Consider the following 19,060-nt stretch of genomic DNA (forward strand, 5'->3'; position numbering starts at 1 on the left):
GTGCCAGGGAGCGGGGTGAACTGCTTTCTGCACATAGCACACGGATCAAGAGAAACCAGGCTGATGCTGCCGCAGGAGTGAAGGAGGCTACTCAAGCAGAACAGGGTGCTGGTCATTTGTAGGTGAGGCTGAGGGAGGCAATGGGAGAGTTTCCTTCCCTGGGCATCCCTAAGAATGGACAAAAGATCCACCCTAGTCTCTGCCCACTCACTGGGGGAGGAGGGAAGGGTGCTCCTGCCCTCACTGAGCAGGAGTGGGGTCTTCAGCACACTTCCCCAGATTTGCTCGCATCCTTCTCAGGGGGACCCTCACCCCTGGTGCTCCCTGATGAGGCGTCTGCTCCCTTCTTCTCTACCAGAATTGCAGAGGCAGGGAAGGAGCAGGGACGCAATGGCTGATGGAGAAGGGAGAGTGGATGTGAATATGGCATTTTCCTGGTGCGAGGTTTTGATGTAATTGTTTCTTCATGGGTGCCTTTGAGAGAGTGGCAGAGCGCAGTGGTTAAGAGCCCACAGCCAGAGACCCAGGATTTAGGCCTGGTCCTGCCGTGTACTAGCTCGGCAGAAGGCAGAGCAGAATTTGGTGTTGAAGCCGAGGAAATTAGCACTGAAACAGGACTCCAAAAGCGGTCTGCCGATCCCTATTAGATCTGTGGAGATGCCCTGGCTGGTTTGGCTCAGTAGATAGAGCGTCGGCCTGCGGACTGAGGGGGCCCAGGTTTGATTCTGGTCAAAGGCATGTACCTTGGTTGCGGGCACATCCCCAGTCGGGGGTGTGCAGGAGGCAGCTGATTGATGTTTCTCTCTCATTGATGTTTCTCTCTATCCCGCTCCCTTCCCCTCTGTAAAAAAATCAATTTTATATATATATATATATATATGATCTGTGGAGAGATCTAAATGAGACAGCCTCTGCCTACAACCTGGCTGAGAAAATAGTACATGAAATCTACCAGACCAGGCTGGTGGGTAAGGAGGAGGAAGCCCCGAGCTGAGCTTTAAAGGTTGGTGGGATGTGAAGCAGGAAAAAGGATTATGGAAACATTCAAGCAGATAAATACTTTAGGGAAGGGTGGTGGAGATCTGCCTGGCATATATGCCAGAACTGAGAAAGGTAGCCTGGAGGTCTTTGGCTCAGAGAGGAGGCCACCCCAGGTGCCCAGACGGGGATCCTTTTGGTGGTCTTGCTGTTAACAACATGGCTCAGATGTTTCAGAGGTACTGGTGAATCACAGACTTGAAAATTGGTTAGAACCAGATGGGAAAGGCCTTAAATTCCAGCCTAAGGAGGCATGAGAAAGGGCATGAGAGATGAAACAGGACCTGCTTATGGCTGCACCAGGAAGGGAGGCCAGTAAGAGGCCACTGAAAAAATCCAGGTCTGGATTGTGAACTGGTGGCTAGAAGGGTGTGAGCAGCCCTATCATCCTGGATTCAGGGTTTGCCACTTGTACTGCTGGCCAATCCTTATTTCTTTCAAGTTTCTGTTCTCAATGTCTAAGACTGAGCTTCTCTAGTTCTCCTCCTCCCTTGATAAACATTGCTTCTCTGGGACGTTTTTTTTTCATCCAATTATTGATGTTTCCTAAAGCTCAGACCATCTTCTTTTGCCCATACAGCCTCAGACTGTCACCATCAACCTGCAGCAATCGGTCCTTACAATCATGTATTTAACCCCTGTCTTCTGGAACCTCAGAAGCTGGAAAATGCTATGATAGCTCCTCCCCCTCCCTCCACTCTTCCTTCCACTCAGCTTCTCATTACCTACATTGCTACCATTCACTGGGCACTTTCAATAAACCAGGTATATTTCCTGTATTCTCCACTATGGGGGAGGTATTATAGACGATAAGCATGAGACTCTGAGAGGCTAAGTGAGTTGGGAGTAGTAAAAAGACTTCAAGACTCAGGTGCACTGACCCCTGAATCTTGCTCTATGCACTCTCCTATGCTCTGGCCACATGTCTCCAGCTCCCAGAAGGAATCTCCTGCCAACACAATCCTGTTCAGCTGACTGCTCGGCTCCCCTTGGTGCTCATGGCACTGATGCAGTCATAGGTCTCCAGCCTGGTATTACTGCTATCAAAGCATAGCAGAGCCAGAAGGGTCCTTTGGAGTGGTCAAGTCCAACAACTTCACTTAAACCTGGGGCTTTGAAGTTCACCGAGGGCTATGGAGTTACCCAAGGTCACACAGCAAAATCAGGGCAGAGTCAAGACCAGCCCCTCGCTCTTCTGATTTCCAGACTCATTCCACTTATACTAATCCCTTTTACTTGCCTATTGTTTATATATATAAATTGCAAAATGTCTTGACCTACATACAGTATTTCATGTGCGCCTTGCCATTCCTTTGTGCCATAGATGTTTACCTCTAACAGATGCTGAGACAGGCCAGTGGAGGTTAAGAGACTTGCCCAAGGTCACACAGCAGGGTAAGTTACAACCATGGGACATTCAGGAAGAGCTGAATTTAAAATGTGGTCCTGGGTGGTACTCGTAAGGACTCAAAAGAGAATCCCACAGATATCTAAGCATAAGAAACAAAGTTCAGACAGGCCTTAGGGGCTGGAGGTAGCAAGTCTGGAAGCAAAGTCACTCCCTGCTGCTCAGGGTTGTGAGGTGTCCCTTCTCTGCTTCCCAGCATTTCTGCTATTTTATCATCACTGCAAGACCTCCCTTTTTCTTCTCTATAGCTTCAGCTTCCCTTTTGAGTTACCATTGCACCAGCTTTTCATTGACAATATCTCAGCCACCCATAGCCCACAGACACAGACTTTCCGTGTCATCATTTTAAATTCTCAGCAGAGAATTGTCTTCCAGCTTGGGACAAGTGTACATCCTTAGTAGAATTTGGCAGTGGCCAGGGTTTGGCTGGGTCCGCTGCTACAAACATGGCTACCTGATGCCTTCTGTGGGTGAGGGTGGCTTCCAGAGCAGGGTCTATGGGCAGTCAGACAGCCTGTATTCATCAGGACTGCCCTAGCTTCCTTTCCCTTTTCATCCAATCAGCAAAGGTTTGACCAAATCTTTTTTTGTGTGCAACTTTCTGTGCAAGATGCTGTGCGTGTGACTCAACTTCTATCAACTCTGTCCTCCCTCCCACAAGGCCAAGGACAGAACAGGGACGTTCTGTTTGTCTTTAATAAGTAGATCACCATGCAGAGCCTTGGCAAAAAGAACCACAGCTCTGTATCCGAGTTCATTCTCCTTGGCTTCTCCAGTGAGTCACAGGTCAGAATGGCCCTGTTCACTTTCTTCCTCCTCCTCTACCTCATCACCCTTCTGGGCAATGGACTCATCACCACCCTGATCTACCTGGATTCACACCTCCACACGCCCATGTATTTCTTTCTCAGTATCCTCTCCTTGGTGGACATGAGCTATGTAACCACCACCATGCCCCAGATGTTGGTTAATATGGTATGTCCAGGGATGACTATCTCTTGGGGAGCTTGTGTAGCCCAGATGTTCACCTTCTTGGTCCTGGGCATTGCTGAGTGTGTCCTCTATGCCATTATGGCCTATGACAGGTATGTAGCCATTTGCTTCCCCCTTCACTACACCCTACTCATGAGCCGTCCCGTTTGTATCAAGATGGTCACAGTCTGTTGGTCCATTAGCATAGCCGGGGCCCTTATCTACACTGTCTTCACCATGCGTCTGCCTTATTGTGGTCCCCACAAGATTAACCACTTCTTCTGTGAGGTCCCTGCTGTTCTGAAGTTGGCCTGTGCGGACACATCCCTCAATGACCAGCTGGATTTCATCTTGGGTTTCATCCTGCTTTTGGTCCCACTCTCCCTCATCCTGGCCTCTTATATTCGCATCTTTATCTCCATCTTGAGAATCCGTTCATCCCAGGGGAGGCTCAAGTCCTTCTCTACATGTGCTTCCCATGTCACTGTAGTCACCATGTTCTATGGGCCAGCCATGATCATGTACATGAGGCCTGGCTCCTGGTACAACCCAGAGCGGGACAAGAAGCTAGCCCTGTTCTACAATGTTGTCTCTGCCTTCCTTAACCCCATCGTCTATAGCCTCCGGAACAAGGATGTAAAGGGGGCCCTTCTGAAAGTACTTGGAAGACAGACGGCCCAAAGACCTAGGATCTTTCAGAGTTGTCCAGGCTCATGATGGAGCGTATGTGGTTTCATAAAAATACATCAGTTCTGATCGCCCTGAATCTTCCTGGGTTTGTAAGAAGCTGGGAGAGGGTGTGGCCATCCCTAAACTGAAGATCCCCCCTTGGCTGGAAAACTTTCAGCTGCCACCACAGAATGACTCAGTTAAGTAGTGAAAGCAAAGGATTTCTTCTACAAAGACTATATCTTTATGGCTCAAGGCCATTGCTCTGTTGCTTTTCCTGGTTGTTTTTCTTGCCTTTGAAAATTTATGTCAGTGCAATATGATCACAGACAAATGTTTAACATGCGTACATGCTTTCCCACAGTGTAAAGGATTTGGGGATGAAAATGGCATAAAGAGTAGACAGAGGATGCAGGAAGACAGTCTTGCCTTACTGTCTGCCATGCATTTACAGATCATATTCAGCATTTTTCCTTGCACTAGATGTTATAAAATCTAAGCTACAGTTATTTTAGATATAGCTGTGTAACTGTATGGCTAATAATCGATCTGGTCTGGACTCAACTTGTGAAACTGAATCTGACCTGGTTTACATTTTAAATATTTTTTTAAAGGATGAAATAATTACAGAGAAAATTGAAGTGTTCTTCAAATATTACCAACTCCCTTGAATCAATCACTATGATTAAACTGAAGTGTATTCAATGTGTTTTTAAGTTTTTGCTACATACAATTGTATCAATGAACAATATATAGAATTATTCTTGTATAAGTTTACATTTTTTTTAATGGTAGCGTGAGGTCAGTATCACTCTGACAAAATTTTAATTCAACATCATGGTTCTGACATCCACTCATTTGATAATAATAGGCCTAGCTTATTCCCTTTGACAAGCATTTGAATATACCACACTTTATTTAGCTACTATTGAACACTTGTTTATTTCCAATTTTTCACTGTTTAAATAATTCTGCATCTAATGTCTTTGGACATTTTTCCATATATAAATATTTTTTCTAGGATTTATGTATATTAGACTTTGAAGATTGTAGAATAAAAGAAAATTTAAATTTACTAGATACTCCTAAATTATTCTTCCAAGTAATTACACCAATCTACACCTTTCATTCCCATCAGTACTTGATATTGTGTATGTATCTCTAGCATCCTAGTTTTCTTGTCTATCGCATAGATGGAAAGTGGCAACATTATTTTTTGTTTATTTGTATTTCCCTAGTTGCTAGTGAATCTAACTTCTTCTGGTAAGATTGTTGGTAGTATTGTCAAGTGAGTACAGTGGGTTCTGAAGTCAGGCTTATGTGTTAGTCCGGACTCTCCTACTCTTTACTGACTCAGTGAAGATGGGAAAGTTACCTCACTCTCTGAGTTTCAGTTTCCCCTTCTGGTAATGGAAAGAACATAGTATGCACTTCAGAGAGTTGTTGGAGTATTAATAAGACAATACATGTAAAGCACTTATCACAGTAACAAATGATAAGTGTTCAATATCCACTTATATTAGATATTGTTTGCCTTTTCTTGATTTGTAGTTTTTTTATATACATTTTGGATATTAATTATTTGTCTATTACATGCATTGAATATTTCTCCTTTAGCTAATTATTTGTTTTTTCTTTTTAATTGCAAAAGCCAGAGGCAAACAAAAGGAAGAAAATGAAAATTGACCATTACCTTAGACCTGGAGATAACTACTGTTAACATTTTAGTGTTTATATTTCAGTGCTTTATTAAGTGCTTGTATTAATGTTTTTGAAGCTATATAATATAATACAATTGTTAAACAATTTATTATTTGTTCTCATGATTTTAAAAATTGAATTATAAAGTATGTATTCTTCTGTAACTTGATTTAATCACTCAACAATAGGTTTGGGTATGTATCCATGATGGTTTATTTTTACTGCTGAAGAATATTTTTCACTTTCTTTAGATATATAGAATAGAATAATAACTTAATAAATAGAATTCTTAATGAACTTATGAATTTTTTTCTTTATGTTTTTTCTTACATGTCAAAAATTTCCCTGAGCCCATTAATTCATGAAGGAACCCATAAGATGTTAGGATTAGTTCAAGGAATAATTTGATTTATAGAAATTTATGTTTTCTACTGAACATTTGCATTGTTGTGAATACGAATCATTTGCATTACGCTAGATAGGAATAATTTTCATTGCTATAGTTTTCTATAACTTCACAGCTACACCTACCGAGCTGTAAAAGGACCTAGTCCATATAAGGTCAATTAAAGGAATGCATCCCTATAAAGTCAGATAATCCTCAGAGGATCTGCTAGGCAACACCAAGAGGGCCTTTTCGCAAGTCTTGGATGATGTTTTTCTGATAATATCCACCCTTATGATCTTAAATAATCTTCAAATATTATCCCTAATCACGAAACAAAGCTGGTCTTTGCAAACACATTTTAAATAGGATGAATAAAAAAAGAAATCTACAGACAGATACCACAAAGAGAATCTTCAAAGCATTATAGTTAAAGAGACTATCCTAAGTGGAGCCAAAAATGCCAGATTTTTTAAAAAGAGCTAAATGACAGCCAACATTCTTCTGAAGAACAACAGTGGAAATGAGCTAAAAGAAAACAACGACCACACATGTTTTTCATTTCTGTCTCTCTCTTTTTTTGCTAACTTAAATTATTTTGAAAGTCATTTGAAAGACACTAAGACTCCACGGATATAGATTCCAAATTCATATTTTGTCCAACCACCGTAACCAGTCTCTGTCATGCCAACAAGTTGATTTATTTGGTAATTCCTATTGTTAGCTTCCTGGAGAAGAGATCTTTTCTCATAAGCCATCTTTTCTCTTTATTCCTTTTTTCTTTTTTTCTTTTTAAGAGCAGAGCTTAATTTCCAGGAAATAGTATGTTTGTTGGAGATCAGTATTTAAAAAAAATATCAAGGTAGATCTAATATGTTCAACAAAGTGTAGGGCTCAGCCAGAGATGTGGGGAGGTTCTCTAGTGTTTGCTTATCATCTTTTTTCTAATTTATTGATTTTAGAGAGAGAAGCAGAGAGAGAGAGAGAGAGAGAGAGAGAGAGATATTTGCTGTTCCACTTATTTATCACTTATTTATGCATTCATTGGTTGATTCTTATATGTGCTCTGACTGGGGATCAAACCCACAACCTTGGTGTACAGGGACATGCTCTAACCAATAGCCCGGCCAGGCTATTTGCGTATCATCTTGCTGCCCAGAAATACACACGTGGAAGTGGCACTCAGGAATACAGTCCTGTACCAAGTTGTTCTCTCTTTGCATCTTAAAGACTAATCATCGGTCCTCCTAGTAAAGCCCATGGAGCACCCAGCTCCTCTTCTGGACCCGATCTTGGAAGGAGGCTCTGTAAATTCCCAGTTTTAATGTTGACAGCAATGCCATACATTATTTTGGGAAGCGGTTTTCACTTTCTTCCTGGTCATTTAAAAAATTTTTTTTTGTTAATCCTCACCCCAGGATATTTTTTCCAGTGATTTTTTTTTAAGAGAGAATGAAATGGAAGGAGGGAGGGGAGAGAGACAGATAAACATCCATGTGAGAGAGACGTATTGATTGGTTGCTTCCCACACGAGCCAAACCAGGGCCAGGGATGGAACCTGCAACCCAGGCACATGCCCTTAACAGGGAATTGAATGCACAACTCTTCGGTGAGCAGGCCGACCCTCTAACCCTTGAGCAACACTGGCCAGGGCTCTTCCCAGTCATTTAATTCTATCACACGTAATGTCACTAAGTGAATGTCATCGTCCTGCCTGTCAAATTCACTAAGAAGTTGATGAGTAAGTTTTTGTGACTATGGCTAAGGTGCACTTCCAGCCTTCCACCCTGAGCATGGTGGGAAGGATTGTGTGGAGTTCATGATCAAGGGAACCTCAGCTTTGGTCAGTTCATCACAATGCATCAAGCATTACCTGAGGACCTCAGGACCACAGCATGACAAGCGGTGGCATCATCAGAATCCAGATGGAGATGGGGCCATCCTTCAAGAGGTCACTGCAAGCTTCCTCTGCTGAACATACTGAAGGCCCTGGGGTCCCACTTGTTGAACAGACTGACCTCTGAGAAGTCTGGCTCTTTCTTCCAGAAGCAGGTGGGCTTGGATGAGGGCCCCGGCAGACTGCGCCCCAGGGAGGCGGCCCCACGCAGAATTTTGTACTCAGCGAAATATCATTAAAGACTGACGATGAAATAAAGATGTATAGAGTAACAAAAATTAAGAACATTTGTCACCAGCAGGACTCCAGCAAAGAAAATTCTGAAGTAAGAACTTTGGAGGAAGGAAAGTAAATGCAGATGGAAGGTTTGAAGCAAGAAGGAATAAAGAGCAAGGAAAGCCATATGCATCTGGGTGAATCTAATTGAACATTGTCTCTGTAAACCAATATTGATAACGTCATATGGGGTAAACTAAGTAAATTAAAATTTTAAAAATGATAACCTTTATGTCAGGAGTGGGATAAATGGAAAAATATTCTAAATTTCTTACATTATCTTGGAGGCCCTTCTCTATCCGCTCCCATCTATCAAACTCCTATTCATCCTTCAGGGGCCACCTCAAGTATTGCCTCTCCTGTGAACTCTTTTCCACACCCCTCAGCGAAAAAAAGAGTCAGTGGGGCCCTTCTCTGTGTTAGTACATAATTGCATGTGTACCCTTCCCCACGTATTTACCACACCTGCATCCATCTCCATTTCCCCTCCCTCCTCCCAGTCCTAGGCCAGCATGGACAAGGGCAGGACCAAATTTGTTCATCTTTTTGTTTCTAGTGACTAGTAAGTAATGTCTGATACACCATCAGTACCTTTGAGTGTTTGTAGAATCTGTCAGTCGGTTAGTGAAACCACAGCACAAACAGAGAGGAACAGAGGAGCAATCCTGGAGGGCTCTCAGGAAGGGAGAGCTGACAGGTAGCATGAGGTGTCAGGGAGGAGCAGTGCAGGGCATCCTAGCTGTGTGACGTGAGGTGTGTGTCTGGGGATCTACAGGTGGTTCAGGCTGCAGAGAGTGCAGGGTGTGAGACAGGAGAGGAGGCTGGAGGGGTGGGCAGAGTCAGCTCCCAAAGAACTTTTATGGTTGGACAGAGGAGTTGGGACTGAATTCCAGGGACAGGAACCATTAAAGGTTCTGGAGCAGGGGAGGAACAAAGCTAGAGCTGCAGGTTGGAAAGACAATTTCACCACCTTTGCGTGTGAACACTTGCTGCCTACAGAACTTGGTTGTTGAATTCAGGCCCTGCCACGTGGAAAGGAGATGGGCCACAGACCTAGAGTCCCTGAGCTCTCAGACTGGGCATCCCGGGAGAGAGCGTCCCAGGATGAGCCAGGGAAATGCTGGAAAAGGAACAGCCCTTCAGGAGTAGGAGGTTCACTATGGAGAGGGTCTGAGAGGGAACCTAAATCAGATTCAGCTGGACATGACCCACCAGGTCCTGAGCTCCCCTGGGGTGGAGAGAGAGGCCTCCATGGCCCTGGCAAGTGCTGCAGTGGACTCCATGCTGGTCAGGATCAGTAGAGCAGAGCAGGGAACAGAGAGAGACTCTGTCATCGAGGAGAAAGTGCCAAGCCCTCAGCGTGGCCACAAGAGTGGCCAGTCAGGAGGGGAGGGAGGGGACTTCATTCAGGGTACAGCGAGGCTCCAGGACTCCGGCCCTGACTTCCCGCTACCCTATTATCCCAGGAGGCAGGCCCCTATGAGCGGCGATGGCCCCACCTAAGGAGCCCTCCTGTCTCTGAAGCCAGGCTCTTGGGCTCAGCTCTCACAGGCCTCTCTCCGCTGTGGCTCTCGGCTTCTTGTCCAAGCCCAGTTTGGGTCCTACAGGCACATATTGGGCCAAATTCCAAATGTAACTCCACTCCCCCTGGGCTGGCGATAGGGCCTTCTCACACTCAGAAAGGATGGAGCCTGAAGTTCATTCCTCCCTCCAGGCAGGACTGAATTCACTTTGGCCAGAGGGGACCCCAGGTCACTGCCGCACTGTCTCAGGACCACAGAATGCAGGTTCTTTCTGTCACCTGTCAAGTCCTTGGTGCTACAGTCCTCAGGGAGTGAGGTGCCATAGCCGGAGAGTGGCCCCTTCTCTCCTGCTTGAGAAAAGCTTCTCACCAAGGGATGTGAAATGCCAGACAGAACACACCCTCAAAGGGCTGAGACCTGAGAGGCCACTGGGCAGTTAAAGACCACCATGGGCACCATACTTCATAAGACACATACTAAAATGTACCCATATCCCACATTCAATATAATTAACCTATCATTATATAACTATAGAGTAGGTTATATAATTCTATATCTTGTATATAATCTTACCATTATGTATCTTATATACATGAGTTTCCATTGACTTTGAGGTTGACTGAAATTACCTTAGAAAAGGGGTCACATTATTTTATGACCACTTGTTTCTGTTCATTGGTATTTTTATACCTTTTGATTTCCCTTTTCCTCTTGTTTCTAATAAAATCCATTTTGGAAAACCACAGCCTGTCTTGGGTGATCTCAAGGAAAAAGGACTCCACTCTGTCCACTTAAGGTTGAGGAAAGTTAGAGAGGGGAGAGTGGGCCTACTGTTACCCTAGATACAAAATTTAGGTAGTCCAGAGAGCGGCTAAAGCTCAGTGGGGAGTTTTGTGCTCTGTTCCCTTTTGCTTGGAGGGACCTTCCCCCAAACTCTGTTTATTCCTAATAGAATCTTACAAAGGCACATTGTTTTTCCCCAGGCTTCGCCAATCTGCAGGTTCATGTTACTGGGCATCACCCATATTTACCGGCTTTTGCCTTTGTTTGCTGGTGCAGGAACGCCAGCATCCAACAAAGCAATCCCCATGACATTCTAGGGACAACTCCTGTAGGTTAACATGCGGCCCCTCGCGTCCTTCTTTCCCAGCCCCTTGCTGATGCACATTTCTATGAAGCTCCTTGCAAAAACCTAAATCGTACTGGCCAGAATTATTGAACATGAATGCCTGTGCCTTCTGCAAGAAACCAATGCTACAGGTTTGCATTGTCCTCGAAGATATTATCCTACCCCACTGGAAATGCTAGAAAAGGAACAGTCCTCCAGAGGTAGGAGGTTCCCTATGGGGCAGGCAAAGGCCTCCAGCTCTGAGGCCTCTAGCCATAGTGTTGTGTAAATAATGAAGCAAAAGTAAAAGGCAGATAACAAAACAAGGTATATAACTGCAATGCTTGCAGACATCCGAAGCATATCATTAATATAGAACGAGCTCTTATGAATTGGTAAGAAAAATTCAAACACGATGAATACCAAGAACCTACAACCAAGATTACTTTATCCAGCAAAGCTATCATTCAGAATTGAAGGTCAGATAAAGAGCTTCACAGATAAGGAAAAGCTAAAGGAGTTCATCACCACCAAACCAGGATTATATGAAATGCTGAAAGGTATCCTTTAAGAAGAGGAAGAGGAAGAAAAAGGTAAAGATACAAATTATGAACAACAAATATGCATCTATCAACAAGTGAATCGAAGAATCAAGTGAATAAATAATCTGATGAACAGAATGAACTGGTGATTATAATAGAATCAGGGACATAGAAAGGGAATGGACTGACTATTCTTGTGGGGGAAAGGGGTGTGGGAGATGCGGGAAGAGACTGGACAAAAATCGTGCACCTATGGATGAGGACAGTGGGTGGGGAGTGAGGGCGGAGGGTGGGGTGGGAACTGGGAGGAGGGGAGTTATGGGGGGAAAAAAGAGGAACAAATGTAATAATCTGAACAATAAAAATTTAATTAAAAAAAATTCAAACACCCCAGAAAACTGCCAATAGATATGAACAGTTCATAAAGAAATCCAAATAATCATAAGCATATGGGAAAATCCCACCAAAGACATGCACATTACACCACCAATGAGATACCAGTTTTTCACCTTTGAAACTGGCTAAGTTTTTAAACAATCAGGGATGACCAGAAGACAATGAATCATGGACTTTCACACATTGCTGGTGGGAGTATAAATTGATCTTTTTGCCAGAGGATCTGGCTTTATGTATCAGGAACCTTAAATACTTTGGCCTAATGCTTCCAGTGTTAAGATATTTTAGCGACTAGACATCAGAAGTGCAGGAAAAGTAATACAACAATTTTCATTGTGTTACTTAAGATATGAAAACATTGGAACCGAGTAAAAATACTTCTGTAATGTTGAATGACTTAAATATATTACTTAAATACATAACACAGGGGTGGGGAAAGTAGTTTTACAGTTAGAATACAAATAATATAATAATTAATACATACTGCAAGAATAAACTGTGTTTTGCATACTCACAACTGTAAACCTACTCCCCCCCGACACACACACACACTGTATATTGAATACTTAACACATTTAAATTAAAAAGTCTAGAGTTTATACACGTCTACTGAGACAGGTGGTATGATATTGTCCTTGCAGTGTTGGCTAAATCATTGTTCTCAAACTTAAGAGCACCTAGAAATCACCTACAGAATCTCCTCAAATGCAAATTCTGATTTCATAGCGGGAGGATGCCAAGACTGCATTTCTTAACCACTCAGAAGTGATGCTGGTGATGCTAACCCATAGACGACTACCTGATTAGCAAAAGTCTAAATCACAAGGGAGAAACATTTTGCATGAACCAATGACACCTGCATCCTGATATTCATGTCCTTGTAATCCCCTCCCCTAGCGTTTGGGCTGGACCTAGTATTTCACTTCTCATAATCACAATACCCCAAACGTGAGGGAGCAGTAACTTTCAATATTAGGTTGCAAAAGACCCTGGTTCAGCATTGCTCTCAATCTCTCTTGCTTACTCTCTGAAGCCAACTGCCACGTGCTGTGCTGCTCTAGGGAGAGGCCCACATGGAAGGAACTGATGGATGCTCTGAACAATAGTCACGAAGGAAACGAGACCCTCAGTCTAACAGCCTGTCGGGAACAGAATCTTAGCAACAATCAAGTGTGCTTGGAAGCAGTCCTTCCCCAGTCGAACCTTAGGATAGCTGCAGCTCAAAATGGTATCTTCATCGAAGTCTTGTGAGGACCCATAATCCAGAGGACCCAGCTAACCACTCATATTATGGATCCACAGAAACTGCAAAAAGTATATATAATAAATGTTTGTTGTCATAAGCCATGAAATTGTGTGTGTGTGTGGGGGGGGGTAATTTGTTACACAACAACAAATAACTAATACAGAGGAACTGCAGAGAGTCATAGGGAAACTTTGGGGAATGATGATGATGATGATCTTGATCATGGTGATGGTTTTACAGATATATATATATATATATATATATATATATATATATACACACACACACACATATATATACATATATATATATTTCAGAACTCATCAAATTGTATACTTTCAATATCTACTGTTCATTGTATGTCAGTATATTTCAATAAAGTTGAAAATGCATTATGAAAATATCTGGGTGGGAGATTTTCACCCAATTTTTACTTCTTTATACAGGTATCATTTCAGTAAAGCAAAGTTCCTTTCTTTAATGACATGAGGGCTTATGTGCCTTAAATTCATACTCTAGTACTGGTGGGAAAATGACCCATATTTCACTTCCCTGAACTCTATTTTATATAATTCCCTTTTATTTATTTCAAATTTTTCTTAAGTTGAGCTATAGTGGGGTTCACTCATCTAGGAGTCATCATAAGCCCACCACTTTGATCTTTGATCTTATTTTATGAGTCCAGAGCTCAATCACTCAATCTCATATTCATTTAGTAATAGAAAGATGACGATTATGCCAATTCTTGGCCAGGTCTTATAAACTGGTAATTTAAAAATGAATGAAACACATGATTTGCCTCCAGTAAGTCAGTCCACTGTCTGGTGTCTTCAAGCTTGAGGAACACCTCCTGCCCCAGCCTTCTGGGGGTTCTCCTTCATCATCTCACTGAGTCTAGCTCTAGCCCATTCATGTATCATATGTGCTCACTGATGTTGGAAAGAATTTGGATGGAAAAGTCATGTAGGCTGTGTCCCAGGTTTGTTGCTGGTTCCCATGTTTCTGTGACTTCATTCTAGTGTTTTGGCCCAGCCTGTCACTCCTAGGAAAGCCCTCTTCACATCTTAGTTCCTAAGACTGTAGATGATAGAGTTGAGGAAGGCAGAAATGACATTGTAGAATAGAGCCGGCTTTTTTCCCTTTATGGGAGGCCTCAGAGCCAGGCCTTACTTACATAACCAAAAATGGAATGAGAGCGTAGTAACCGTGGTGATGTGGGAGGCGCAGGTGGAGGAGGCCTTGCGTCACCCTTGGGCAGAGTGATTCCTCGGGATGGCAGCAAACATACTGATGGAGACAATGATGGTGAGGAAAAGTGGGACCAGCAGAAGGATGATGCCCAAGATGAAGTTCACCTGGTCACTGAGAGATGTGTCCACACAGGTTAACTTCAAGACTGCAGGTACTTCACAGAAGAAGTGATTGATTTCATTGGGACCACAATAGGGAAGAATTAGTAGCAGATGACACCTCAGAATCCACAGATGACCACCATTCACCCACACAGCAAAGAGCTCATGATGACTTTATACCTCAGGGATGGCCAACGGCCACATACCGGTCATAAACCACCATTGCAAAAAGTCAAGACTCAGTGATTCCCAGCATCAGGAAGCTGTACGTCTGAGCCACACATCCAATGCAGGTAAGGGTCTTCCTCTTGCAAACCAGATGTGCCAGCATTTGGGACACTGTCGTGGTGACATAGCCCATATTCGGAATGGATATGACTGAGGAAAAAGTGCATGGGTGTGTGGAGGCAGGAGTCCATGCACATCAAGATGATAATAAGCCCATTTCCCAGAAGGGAGATGAGGTGAAGGAGAGGAAGACAATAGAATAACGTTGACCTCTGTGTTAGTGGAGAGTCCTAGAAGAATAAACTCATTAAGAGAATTGCCGTTTCCCCAGAGGGAATCTTGCATCCCTCTCCTGTTGCAGAGAAAGAACAGAACCATCATTAATAAGGTGAAAGCTCCAAATCTAGTAGCAAAGTAACTGCATATTAGGACCCCCGCTAAGCTGGGGACCTAGTGATCCCACTTCTAAGAGTATATCCCAAGAAACCAGAAACACCAATCGGAAAGGATACATGCACCCCTATGTTCATAGCAGCACAATTTACAATAGCTAAGATTTGGAAACAGCCTAAGTGCCCATCAGCAGATGAGTGGATTAGAAAACTGTGGTACAGCCCTAACCAGTTTGGCTCAGTGGATAGAGCATCGGCCTGCGGACTCAAGGGTCCCAGGTTCGATTCCACTCAGGGGCATGTACATTGGTTGCGGGCACATACCCAGTGGGGAGTGTGAAGGAGGCAGCTGATCGATGTTTCTCTCTCATCGATGTTTCTAACTCTCTATCCCTATCCCTTCCTCTCTGTAAAAAATCAATAAAGTATATTAAAAAAACAACAACTGTGGTACATCTACATAATGGAATACTATGCCGCTATAAAAAAGAAGGAACTTTTACCATTTGCAACAGCATGAATGGAACTGGAGAGCATTACGCTAAGCGAAATAAGCCAGTCAGAGAAAGATAAATATCACATGATCTCACTCATATGTGGGATATAATGATCAACATAATTTGATAAACAAGAATAGATCCAGAGACAAATGGTAGGGGAGGGGAGGTTAGAGAGCAACCAGATGACTTGTATGCATGCATATTAGCATATCCAATGGACACAGGCACTGGGGTGGTGGGGGCTTGCCCGGGGTGGAATGGCTTCGGGGGTGGGGTGGGGGATCAGTTGGGGAAGAAGACATATGTAAAACTTTAGACAATTAAAAAAAAAAGCAAGTCAGAGAGATAGAGAAGTGAGCAGAGGATCAAAGGACAGAGCAAGAAGCACAGGCAGGAAGGGACACACCGATGTGAGGACTTACAGACAGTAGAAGGAGCCCCTGCCACTCTTTACCTGCTGTTGGGCTCTGTGTGAGCATGGGCCAGAAGTTTGAGGCGCTCTCCTTTGAAGCTCTGTGCCCAGGGACCCCGATTCCCTGGGCAACACATCCATGACTTTCCAATGAGCTCCCAGCACCTCTGAATTCCCTGAGGTCTGAATATCAAGCGTGAATTTCATCACCTAGTAGTAAAGACTATGTATGGACAGTCTCCCTGAGCCTCCCAGCCGAGCCTCAACTGCTCCCCACGGCCCTAGTTGCTCTGGTCAGGCCAGTCTTCTGCTTGTCCACGCCCTCCCAAGCTCCATGTTTTCTCTGGATTCGTGTCAGACGGCCTGGCTCCCTGATTTCACACAGTTACCAGCTGTGTGACTGTGCACGTTTCAAAAACCTGTCTGGGTCTCTAGGCTTTTTGACAGTAAAATAATACCTGCTTAATAGGGTCTTAAAATAAAATGTGTCAATAAGTATAAAGCTTTTAGGACTGCCTGGCTTATGGTACGTGATCTATAAAGTTATTAATCTCCCAATTATGCACCTGCCATGCTCCCCACCTAAAGATCCTCTTCCCTTATAACGTCAAGTCTCCCATAAATTCCAGATTCACCTTCCTCAAGAAAGCAGCTGTGAATACTTTGACCCGCTCTGTCCTCCTGCTATGCATTACTCTCCATCGCTGTTCTTGGGATTCCTGAGAGACCTGTGAGGGGTCCAAGGAGCTCAGCCCTCTAAGGGGTCCAGCTGCACCCTCCAGTCTAATACAACTGAATGACTTCTGTCTCAACATATACCAGCTCCCTTGGGCACCTCCACTTTCTATCTTCCAACACACATTTCACATCTCTCCCCTGGGCCAGATCTGAAGAAAGATCATTTAGAGCCAAGAGGAAAATTTTACCCGTAAGTAAGCACTTACAAACCAGTGTTTTTCCAAGGGAATGACATTTACATTAGGCCTTTAGCATGCAATAAAATATTCTATAAGGAAAGGAATGAGAATCTTAGACACTGCAGGCAAACACAGTCTGGGTAATAGCAAAGTACACATAGCATGTTTGGAGAACAGAAAATTATTTGGTGGGTTGATCTGAGAGTGTACATCTGAGTTGGAGTTAGGAGAGATGTTGAAGAGGACAGCAGGGGTAGGTTTAAAAATGCTCTTAAGCATCGGCCTGCTGACTGAAGGGTCCCAGGTTCGATTCTGGTCAAGGGCACATGCCTGGGTTGCGGGCTCCATCCCCAGTCGGGGGCATGCAGGAGGCAGCCAATCAATGATTCTCTCTCATCACTGATGTTTCTATCTCTCTCTCCCTCTTCCTTCCTCTCTGAAATCAATAAAGAAATATATTTAAAAATAAAAATGCTCTTAAACCATGATAAGAATCTAGTACTCTACCTGGGCAATGTGGAGCTCCTAGACCAAAAAAATAGGCATAGGGTTGAATAGACATTTTTCTAAGAAGATATACAAATGGCCAGCAGGTATATGAAAAGTTGCCTCAACACCATTAATAACCAGGGAAATGAAGAGCAAAACCATCATGAGATATCACCTCACACCTTTTAGAATGGTATAATGAAAAAGACAAGAGATGACAAGTATTGACAAGGATGCGAAGAACAGATGATCCTGGTGCACTGTTGGTGGGAATGTAAATTGATGTCTCCACTAAGGAAAACAGTATGGAGGTTTCTCAAAAATTATAAAAATGGAACAACCATTGGACTCAACAATTCCACTTCTGAGTGTATATTCTGAGTGTACATCCAAAGGAAATGGAAACAGGATGTTGAAAAGATATCTGTACTCCCATGTTTAATGCAGCACTATTCGTAATAGCCAAGATATGGAAACAAACCAAATGTCCATCTACACGTGAATGGATAAAGGAGGTGTGGTATATACACACAATGGAATATTACTCAGCCACGGGAAAGAAGAGAATCCTGCCATTTGCAACAACATGGATGGACCTTAAGGGCATTAAGTGAAATAAGACAAATAAGGATGGTACCACTCATATGTGGGGTCTAAAAAACAAAAAGAAAATTTTTCAAAATCATAGAAAGAGAGAATAGAGAAGTGGTTGCCAGAGTGGGTGAGGGAAATAGGGAGAGGTTGGTAGAAGGGTACCAAATGTTAGCTATTAGATGCATAAGGTCTGAGGAGCTCATGTAAAACATGATAACTGTGGTTGATAAGACAGTATGATAGCTCGGCCCGGGTGGTATGGCTTAGTGGTTAAGCATTGACCCAGGAACCAAGAGGTCACCAGTTCAATTCCCAATCAGGGCTCATGCCCGGGTTGCAGGCTCGATTCCCAGTAGGGGGCATGCAGGAGGCAGCCAATTGATGTTTGATGTTTCTTTCTCTCTCTCTTAAAATCAATAAAAACATATTTTTTAAAAAGACTATTATAGAATTGAAATTTGCTAAGACATTAGTACTTAAATGTTCTCTCACACACACAACAAAAAAGATAAATATATGAGTTGATGGATGTGTTAATTAACTAGCTGGGGGGATCCTTCCACAATGCATTTGTATATCAAATCTCCACAATGTACATTTAAATATCTTATAATTTTATGTCAATTATACCTCAATAAAGCTGAAAAAAATTAAAGTATATATACCTTTTGACCTAATAGTGAAAATGTCATTTATATCATTATTATGTTATGATATCATTAAATCCCTCCACCTTAGGAAAAAGAGAACAAGATTACATTTCTGCATGTCCATAGGTATACAAAGTTAAAGCATATTTTTTAAAATCTGCAAACAGACTTAACTTCTAGTGTGGGGACTAGTATGGAAGAGAGGATCAAAGGGGACTTTTACTTATCTATATTATTTGAATGTTTATAATGAGTGTATTAATGTTTATCTGATAATTAGAAAAAAAAATTTAAAGAAATTACAAGTAATAACAATGAAAACATTTTTGAGGGGCTTCTGATGTAACCAGGCTATCACTGTCACC

The 19,060-nt window shown here is 42.9% G+C and overlaps 1 protein-coding gene and 1 pseudogene across 2 annotated transcripts; one reads left to right on the top strand and one right to left on the bottom strand.

The window, feature by feature from the left end:
• Positions 1 to 3,157: 3,157 nt before the first annotated feature.
• On the top strand, positions 3,158 to 4,135 carry LOC308515557 (olfactory receptor 2A12-like; the record flags this gene model as incomplete). The annotated part of the gene is made up of 1 exon (XM_081086073.1): positions 3,158 to 4,135. The coding sequence occupies one exon, from the start codon at positions 3,158 to 3,160 to the stop codon at positions 4,133 to 4,135; it is 978 nt and encodes a 325-aa protein (XP_080942199.1).
• A 10,036-nt stretch (positions 4,136 to 14,171) lies between these two features.
• Positions 14,172 to 15,086, bottom strand: LOC308515853 (putative olfactory receptor 2B3; annotated as a pseudogene). Its single transcript has one exon. The product of its transcript is annotated as a putative olfactory receptor 2B3 (transcript).
• Positions 15,087 to 19,060: the final 3,974 nt, after the last annotated feature.

This window comes from Myotis nattereri, assembly GCF_964212035.1.
Source record: "Myotis nattereri genome assembly, chromosome: 3".
NCBI lineage: Eukaryota > Metazoa > Chordata > Mammalia > Chiroptera > Vespertilionidae > Myotis > Myotis nattereri.